A 10,474-nucleotide genomic window follows, 5' to 3' on the forward strand; every position below is an offset into this window, starting at 1 on the left:
TGATAAAATTATCCTTCAATGCGTTTAGTTTTACATATTATCATAAACAGCATTCAGTCTTGAACAATACTTTGACGATATTTATTATAGATAAAAATACTAAGTAAAGTGTGAAAGTAATATTACTACCCTGTTTTACATGAAAATTATGTCACGTTTAAATATTGTAAAGCGTTTTATTAATGCTGTAACATTGACAACAGAAAAGTAAAAAAGTATGGAGATTACTCTATCATTTTTATTTGTTTTGTCTTCCTATGAAAAAGCGACCCGCGATACTACTTTCTTTACAAAATATTATCAATAGAAATGGTTTCCTACTTTACAATAGACGCTACCGGGGAAGTAGCCAACTTCCAGAAGGAGATATCGAACATGATGCATGGTTTTGGAGACAACCCTAACCCCAACGCCGCAACCGTTGTTTTGGTTGAAAGTATTGTTTTACAGCAACTCAGAACAATGTTGCAAGAGGCATTACACTATTGTAATCTGCGTGGAAGTAAGTCAATAACTAATTACGAGCTAATTTATCTCATGCGACACAATTTGATAAAACTTAAACGTTTACATGACTATCAGTTAAAATTGGATTTGATTGACAAAAAATGTCAAATGAATATTACTACGCCGACTGATAGCGTCATATCGAATATCATACTTGAGGATGAGAAAGATCCAATGATAAAAAAACGTCGGACGCACATTGATGTGATAAAATCTTTAGACGAAGCAGATGAGGTTGGTCAAATAAGGTTTGATGCTATCGATTATTTGCGAAAAGTAAGAGCTGCTAAAATTACTGAGTCAATGTCTTTCGAGAAGTATGAAGCTTACCATAAAGCTAGATGCAGTTCTTTCCGCTCAGGTTATGGTCTTGGCAAAGGTTTCATTAAGTTGGAACGATGGGTCAACCCAACTAAGGAGTTGAAGCTCTCTCAATCAGCATTAGAAGTCCTATGCTTTATAGCATACGAAACTGTCGCAGAGATTGTTGATGCGGTGTTCCTAATTCGTCAAGATGCTAAGAAGAAATATGGAGATCCATTTAGCAAGTTTGAAGGGGGATACTTCTGTAATCCAGTTAGCTTGAGTAATGCTGTCTATATCAAGTCAGGGTATGAAGGAGTTCCAGCCATAACAGTAGCTGAAGTGCGAGAAGTACTCAGGAGATATTTTTCCCCAAGAACAGGGATGAACGGACTGTTTTATAGGAATATGGGTATTGATTTACCTATCCGTTACATTGCATTGTAAGAAATATGTCTCAAGAATTTTAAGTTTTTCTGTATCAAACAGACATTAGACCAGGAACTTATAGCCATATTATTTAATACTGTTTTGAAGTTTAATAACGTTCTATAATCATATATAAAAAGTTGTGTTACTTTGTATCAAAACCATATAAAATATACTATTATCTAGTTTATAGACAAGAGAATGGACTATTTGTAGAAAATGACTGAATAAGTATTACATTGTTAGTGATCATAACTGTAAAAGAGATTGAACTAGTAATCATTTCTTATTATTTTTATTAGTTATATTCATAAAAGAAATAAAAATGTTTTTATATTGTATATTCTCCATAAACTTACATGACAGGTTTCATAGTTATGTATCAAATATTGTACTACTTTATAATTTTAATAATATTTATATTTCATTCAGATGGCAAGCATTGGATCGGTAAGTTGGTGCATTGGTAAGTGAACACCTCAATTGAAATACATACAAAATATATTCAGTAAACCGACTTCTGACACTTCTATGTAGGGTCTTGAACTTGTTAATTATATTTATTGTTTTATATTTCGTTTCATGTCTTCCAAGTATACAAATTTGTAAGTTACTGGTCTATAAAACAAATATGGTTATTAGTTCAAATGGAACTGTTTTGTATTATTAGTTTAAGGGCCTTTTCACAATGTTGAAACTTTAAAGAAATATCATTTAGATAACTAATTATTTCTCATTTAATTACTTATAGTAGTTCTTATTGTGACTTGGTATTTGTTTTTTTTATAAGTGCAAAGTGACCACACTGCCCTTAATGGTAAGTGGTGTGGCACTACCGCTTGACTATTAAGCCAACCTGTTGGAACTTGATGTATACAGGCTGATCGCGGACTGCTTAACAGTTGACACAATTAAGCCAACCTGTTGGAACTTGATGTATACAGGTTGATCGCGGTACGCGTCACAGTGGGCGACTATGGCGGGTTTTAACACCTTGTGGATATAAAATATATCCTACCACTAGCAAATGATCATTAATCCTTACTCAAATGTGGAAATGGAGCTGTTTTTTTCCTAGTTATTAACAATATTTTATAGTTAAATAAGTAACAAACCTCTTATATAACAAGACTGTTTATTAGTTTATAGGCATTAATAGAATTATGTTGTACCTACACTTTAAATACAACCTAAACATCACTCATGCAGGATTGTATTCAGTTTGGTTGAAGAGAGGGCTTATAAAGAAATTAACATTAGCAATAATTAAGATGATAAGAGTGAAATAAAGTCAATAGCAACAAATTATTTGTTTCACATTCTTTGCTTTAGAATACAGGAAAAATTGAAGTTTTTTATGAAATGGTCTTATTTCCAAAAGAAAAGGCCTAAAATTAATGGCATATTGATTTTTCAGAGGCTTGTTAATTTCAAGTTTGTTTGTCTTTTGTAGTTTGTAGATTATATTGTCACATTTTTTCCCAGTGACATCTAAAGTTTTGTTTTTGATTAATAAACTTATTATTATAAAGAGTTTGTGGTAATCTTTTTTACCTTATTTTATTCCCTTTATGGTATTAAGTGTGTATGCCGGTATGCTGGGTTGGATTCCCGCATCCAAAGATTTATCTGATTTGCATACAGAGAAAGTCACATTTAAAAGTTCACTAGTTGCTCTTTAAGATTAATTTTGACTTTTAATGTTAAATTTTTTTGTCCAAAATTTCCATTTGTCTTTAAATTTTGGCAGCACATCCTTAATTCTCTGGCTATGTGGATCACTTAAAATTGATTAATTTGCTACACTCTGCCATAAAAAAGTATTAAAATTTAGAATAGGCTAGGACTTGTCCACCTAAACCTACCTCCGCCCCTGTCGACTTGCAAAGTTGAAACTGCTAAACACTATGCAGTTAGCAACAGCGTCGAACAATATAAGCGCCAAGTTGGTACATTTGCTATTGATGGAACTCTCTTCGGCACAAGCTTTTTGAAAGCAGTCGGTTGCAAATTTAATTTAACCACGAGTTTTGGCGTAGTTTTACTATGTGGACAGTGATTTGATATTAAAGTTTACGGCTTAAAATGTTTGTGGTTTTATGTTGGTTTCGGTTAAGTACCTAGTTACAATAAAGGAAATAAATCTGCCCTGCTAATTAAAGCATTGATGCACGACATAATTACTTAATGCTACTATAAATTCGTTTTAACTTTTGCCCGTTTCAAACTTTTCGCATAGTAAAAGTTTTACGGAAACCATATATATTTTTAAATGAACTATAATCTATGTAATTTTTCATCAAAAAACTTGTACCACCTGGCAGTTTTCACCACACTCCAATGTTGGGTCATCTCAAATTTTTCGCGCGTATTGCAGAAATGATTTATTTGGTTTTACGGCTGTATATCTTACAGGGGCTAAGAGTAAAATTTTCCGGGAGGGAACCCAACTCAACATAATATTAAATTATAGGCAAGTTTCCACTTATATGTATAACTGCGCATAATAAAACTGCTTATATATATATATATATGAAATCATTCTTTGCATAATATTTCACGTAAATTACGATGGGGAAACCGCAGGAATAGGGTTACACGGAACCTTCTCACCTGTAGTCTTATTTCAACTTCTCTGTAAACTATAAATAAAAAAAAACCCGGAGACCTGAGTATTTGATATACATTTTAACTTCAAATCTCTACGCGTTCCTGAAAAAACTTTTCACAGACAGACAGACGGGCAACAAAACTGCTGCATTAAATTACAAACCGACATTCTCACTTATCAAGATCTCGAATCTTAGTTCAATTATAAATCACCGACCCCGAGTCATTGTGCTAACAAACAGGTGCAATACATCGTCGGTGAATGCTCTAATTATGTTGTTTTCGCTAAACATAACGATCTAACTTCGAGTTGTCTAAAGTCTATTAATGTGGTTGTAAAATTTATAGCCGTTTTAGAGAGCAGTCAAAAAGTTGCACTCTTGATTGAGGTGATGGGATTTATGTAATTAGTTGAGCGTAGTCCAACGTCTATAGTAGATTTAGTACTCGAATGATTACTTGAACGGTTAGGGCTGATACATACAGAGTTTTATTTAAGTGCTATTATCGTAAGTTGTTTACTGAGGGAATTCGAGAAATCCCCTGGCTCTGGGATTATAATGGCCCTTGAAGAAGAGGCAAGCGAAGAAGAGAAGGTTGTGGAACTTTTTCAGAATGGGAAGAAAAGAGAAAAATGTTTGAATTTGCATTTTTTAACCAGTTAGAATGATAACTTATAAGATGTGTTTTTTTTTAGTTAAAACTATCCTCATAATATTATCCCTTTGCAACCAAGCGGACTTAGGTAAAATGGTTAGCCATTTTGTATCATTCAGTATCTTAAATTCATTCCAAAATACTTCTTATACCCTATTTACTTACGATACTGTGTCATATTTGTGACTGTAAGTATGAAGGTGGCTTTATAAAATTATCTTCAAAGAATGACGATTATTTCGTGCCGTTATCGCCTTCGTTAAACAGAAACGTGCTAATACTCACAATATCTCTGTTTATTCACTCATTCTGTTTGTAAAACCAATAACTATGAACTGGGAATTTACAACGTCCTTAGATTATTTTATTTTAGAAATGAAATGATTTTAGTAAATGTTAGTTTTAATTAATATGAAACTTTCCTTAACTTGGCGGCGTTTGAGTGCAGCACGTTTGTATATTTAAAGTCGTAGTTAAACAGAATGGGTCTTCATCTAAACCTTACATTTTACTAGTTTCCTGTACTAGTTTGTGGAATTTGAAAACATCTCAAGTCTAGTATGTTTAATTGGAATTGTTGGAGTCTAATGTTCATTTCAGAAATTAATTTCTACTTACTTATTGCATTAATATGTAGTGGGACGAGATGCGGCAAGCACCTATCTGGTCCCATTTCTTAGGAGAGCAAGTTGCTTGTTTAAACATAAGGACCAGCTTATAAACTATCGTAAAAAAAAAAAATTATCAATAATATTAATGATTTCTTATGTTTACGCGAATGTTAGACATTGAAATTAAACTAATTTTCCGGATTCTATCGCGGTTTTTTGTTTTTTGTTTTTTGTTTTTTCGGGAGAAAAAACCGCGATAGAATCCGGAAAATTAGTTTAATTTCAATATCAATAATATTTCTCGCATCATGTGGTAATAATTTAATCTATTTTCAAATTATTCAACCATAATTCCCGCCAATATTGTTTTTTTAATCAAACGTTTGATCATACCAGAATGACAGCTGCAATTATGTTATCCCTTTACACTCACGCGGCAATATAAGTGACTCGGAGCTGGACTGAAGGACCCTTGAGGCTCTTAAGATACCCGCCAGACTTGAAGGGCCGACCCAATCTTTACGATTAATTGAGTGGCGCCATACGTAAACCCATCTAAATTGGCTATCGGCCTAGCGTTAAACCAATCCTCGCTGGCTTTTGTATAGTCAAAGGTCAAGTTGAGTTAGTTTCTTTGGAGATCAAGGTTAGAGGACAAAAGCTAAGTGTTTTCCTTCACGCTCTTTTCTTGGTCTAATATATTCTTATGATGAGGACTAATAAAGGTATTTCGGGGCTGGCTTAGTATAGTAATAGGAAAGAGGGTGGTCAAACTAAATCCATCAGAAAATATATGAGTTCAATCCCAAAACACCGGTGTGATCCGTAGGTAAATATTTATTTTAAACTTGCAACCCGTGAGGTTTGGCGTTCACGGGCCCTGACAAAAATATTAGATTTTGTACCCGACTCCGCACGCGCGATCATCTTTTACCCGGACAATAATCAGCCTATATCCTTTCTTATGATTCAAGCTTACTTTTTACTTGATTTGATTCAAATCGGATCAATAGTTTAGCCCTGAAAGCGCCAGACAGATAGATAAAGTTACTTTCGCATTAATAATACTAAAAATAGATTTCAATGGGCTTGAATCTATAAAAACATCGAGTGTGTTTAGGAATCAAGGCGGGGGACAGATAAAAATACTAAGGCATTTTAAAGTTATTACCTTATCACAATACTTCTAATTAAGTATGAGGAGTATAATTAAACACTCTACACTGTTTTATAATGGGGTATTTGACTATGTTTGATTTTATGCATTTTTTCATATGTAACAGCAATTAGTATAAAAAATAAGTCCTTCTGTGAAAATAGCATTAAAATTCGATAAGAATGGAGTGGGGTTTTCGCTCTATCTCTTTCTTTCGCACGCGGCGTAATGCCCGCTAACGTCACATGCAAGTATTTCGCCTCTTTTCTGTTTTTTGAGACTCACCCCTATTACCAAATTTTAATGGCTTGTAACTTGTCGATTTTTCGTCAGATTTCAATGATTTCTTTTGTTTTAGAATTTATGTGACGTACATATTTTATAAAAGTTATAAAAAAGGCAAATACCCTATTCAATATGGCGGTGCGATTATTTTAGGGCAGCGGTAGTTACTACAAGCCCAAAAGTGTCGCCAGCCGATGGTCTAGGGGGGGCGGGGGGGGGGATCAAGTTGATATCGAGAATGGAAAAGTATGAATTGTAGGTAAAGTCGAGAGCACATGTTCCTCCCCCACCCCCCCTCTATCGCTTTAACAATAACATAGAGCAGAGCGAAATTAAGCGTACGGAATATTAGGAATGGAATTGGTGAATTCATTCGAGTTTTAGAACCTCGGGGGAGCGGGGTCCTTTCTGCCCCCTCTTGGCAACGCCTTTACAAACCTACTAGATTCATAAACATTTCTTTCTTTCAAACAAATAAATATGCCTTTGTACACAATACTTTAGTATTACGGAACAGTCGGGACTTTAAAAGCGAAGTTGGTCCAACTCAGGATCACTTGCATTGAGCCCGTATTCAAAGGGACTTGACCGATGAGTTAACCCAAAGGTTTAAGCAAACATCGGATCCTACATAATTCCTCTTTTAACATTATAAGGCATACCCTCGTGATTTGCAATCTGTTTCCGAAATTGAATATTTTTTAGTAATCCGTACGTCAAAAGGAACCCTTATCGGATCGCCTGTCCATCGATATGTATGCTAAGACTATTTTTGTCAGAAGCACATACAGGTATTAAGTTGAAATTTATATCAAATACTCGATATATAGTCTCTATCAACTGTGAAAAATCAAATTTTAAAGTTAATGCGATCCAAAAATACAAGCATTTATGTCGCATATTATCACATTTTGTCATTTCACAAGAGAATCTAATAGAAGTATCTCCGTTGACCTAGAATTATGAAGTTAATTTCTTATAGCACATGTAAAGGAGAAATCCTTAAAACCGTAAATATGTATTTAACTACAACATAAATTTATACGGAATCCTCGTTGCGCGAGTCCAACTCTCACGTGTCCGATGTTTATTTTATCTGAACCGTTTCACATTCCCAAAACTTATGCGTGGGTGTTTAACGAATTTAATCTCTATTGTTAAGTGTTACGGGGTTTATATTGGTGTAAGTTTGCTGAAACGTAACACTGCTTTATTTCAAGTAACTGATGTTTCGCATTTCTTCATACTTCATGAAAGGCCTTTAACAGTAATTTTTTAAGTCACGCTATTTCGTATCGATGAAACTAAGGTTCAAAGACTTAGGTATTTATTGGTCACATTCGCTGGGAGGCAATAAACGACGTTGAAATGTGTGAAATGAAGAGGTTCTCTGCGAGCTTTGAGTGCTGTGGAAATAAGAGGATTCTGTCACTAAGTGCAGTCCACTAGAGAGTAGATAAAAATGGACTGTGTTCAGTCTCAAATAATTCTCATCATCATGTAAGTAGCTTCAAATTCATACTACCATACTTATATTTTACTATAGCTATATATTATATATAATAATATCATCCCTGTATTATATACTGTCCCACTGTTGGGCACGGGCCTCCTCTACTACTGAGAGGGATTAGGCCTTAGTCCACGCGAGCCTAATGCAGATTGGTGGATTTTATATACCTTCAAAATTCTTATAGAGAACTTCTCAAGCATGCAAGTTTCCTCACGATGTTTTCCTTCACCGTTAAAGTAAACCATAATTTTTAAACTTTAGAAAAGTCAGAGGTGCATGCCTTGGGTTTTGAACGTGCGGACATTCATCTCAGCAGTCCGTTCCACTCCTAACTAGGCTACTATAGTTTAAACTGATTTTGAAAGGAAAAACATCGGTGTTTCTTGATAATTCTTCTCTGGTGAAAACTGCTTTCCGAACTGGTGGTCGAGTTTAAATTGGAATCTAAATTATGTATAATATTTTACAGGTTAAAATATATTATTTCATTTCATGACTAATATTATAAATACGAAAGTTTGTGATAATGTTTCGATGTTTGACTTAAATGTAAAAATACCTGAAGGGATCTGAATGAAATTTGACACACGGGTAGACGGCGTCTTGAACATATCGCACCCTTAGAACTAAGTTGACCTAACTCAAAAAAGTCGATTTGTGGGAAACAAAAAAGATTTGAGAACAATATAGAAGGCAGTGCATTCGGCGGTCGCGGCGAAAGTGGGAATCTGTTTCTATCATAATTTAGTCCTTTTCCCGTCATAGGGTTATAGAGTATTAAGTATACTATGGAAGATCGTTTTAAAAAATCAGAAGATATATAAATTTTGGGTTAAATCACTTTAGTTCCAAGGGTGCATTATATGCTTTTTATCGCCGTAATTTGCTGTAATGGCAAATACTGGGATTTTTAAATATTTTTTAATAGATGGCGCTGGTGTCGTACATTTGATAGTACATACCACTACAGTGCTTAAGGAACTTTAGCAGAGAGAAGGCCTTTTATCTCCGAAAGGTTAGGCAGAGGTGGAACAACGACACTCACTTTTCGCCGAGTGTGTTGCATCCCATAATGTGATAGACCAGTCTACCGCTATATTGGGTATTTTTCAGACTCTGGACTGCTACTGAGTAGAAAAACGCTTTGCCCGACCCGGTATTTGAACCCGAGGCCTCAGCGCGAGTCGTATCGTGTGCGCAATACGACTACGCCATTATGGCATTCAATGTTTATATTTCATGTCAAATTATGTTTTAAGATACGAAGGCGAGAAAAAAGGTAATATTGTTACCTACTTGTTTTAGTTAATCATTATTTGTCCTGTTCTAACGTACGATGTGACAAAAGTGTGAAAGAGACAAAACATTTTTTATTGAATTAGTGTACAAGATTCTTGTAAGGTCAGTTCCTTTTTACGTGGCTAAAAACATTAATTCACAAGCGGTTACAGTGTAGGTGTTTTAAATATATATTTTATTAGTTTACGTACTTATAATTTACAACTTTACTAAGCAGTGAGGAGTGAAATTTATTTGTTTGGTTAATTAATTAATTTTGTTGGTTATTACAAGTTAACATATATTTCTTTTCTTTTAACTTTATAAGCCCATTTTGTGTCGTTAGTTCCTGGTTTCGAATAACAGGCTTTTTCGCCTTTCAGTAGTCGTTAACATAGAAAATAATAAAAATATGAGTATAACATATCTTATGAGTATAAAAGTAAGCATATATGTTAATCCAGGACATGATCTATACCAGGGGTGGCCAACTTGGTAAGACCCAAGATCTACTTTTCACTGATGATACTCTGAGCGATCTACCAAGCTACATACATCTTGAAATCTTAAATGAAACAACATAGTTCAGCACACAATTTATTATTATTTTGATTAAAAAATGATACAAGACGATGCATGCAGTAGTTAGTGATTAGGTATGTTGCGCGCTCTGTTCTACGTATTTATATTTTTGCCTTGCCACGATCGACTGGACTTGTTGTCGCGATCGACCAGTCGATCGCGATCCACCGGTTGGCCACCCCTGATCTATACGCATGTCAAATGTTTTTTGTTTTTTTTTTAAGAAACAAAAGGTCATTCAAGAAAGAAAAAATACAATGTCTTATTAATAATAAATAGGACCTATAGTTCACCTAATATATACTTATAAGTTTTATTAGCTTAGCTCCATCACCTATTATTATACATTTCTTATTATATTTTTTTTTGTTTTTTATTTTTTGCTTTGATTATTATATTTTTAGTGATTTTATTCAAATCCATGCAGGTGGTTCTACTTTTACTTCAAACAAACTTCAAAACATTAACATAAGATAGTAAAACAAAAAAATCTACCGATCAACGAAAACTATGCCCTTCGACAGTTGCCGGAATTATGCCGGC

The 10,474-nt window shown here is 34.2% G+C and overlaps 1 protein-coding gene across 1 annotated transcript; it reads left to right on the forward strand.

The window, feature by feature from the left end:
- Window positions 1-88: 88 nt before the first annotated feature.
- LOC115442676 (transcription initiation protein SPT3 homolog) lies at window positions 89-2,773 on the forward strand. Its single transcript, XM_030167799.2, has one exon. The coding sequence runs from the start codon at window positions 310-312 to the stop codon at window positions 1,255-1,257; it is 948 nt and encodes a 315-aa protein (XP_030023659.2). The 5' UTR covers window positions 89-309; the 3' UTR covers window positions 1,258-2,773.
- Window positions 2,774-10,474: the final 7,701 nt, after the last annotated feature.

The sequence above is a fragment of the Manduca sexta genome, chromosome 9 (genome assembly GCF_014839805.1).
Source record: "Manduca sexta isolate Smith_Timp_Sample1 chromosome 9, JHU_Msex_v1.0, whole genome shotgun sequence".
NCBI lineage: Eukaryota > Metazoa > Arthropoda > Insecta > Lepidoptera > Sphingidae > Manduca > Manduca sexta.

Bases quoted from the DNA above. Each gene is read 5' to 3' on its own strand.
- LOC115442676 (XM_030167799.2), top strand. From the start codon at position 310: ATGGTTTCCTACTTTACAATAGACGCTACCGGGGAAGTAGCCAACTTC.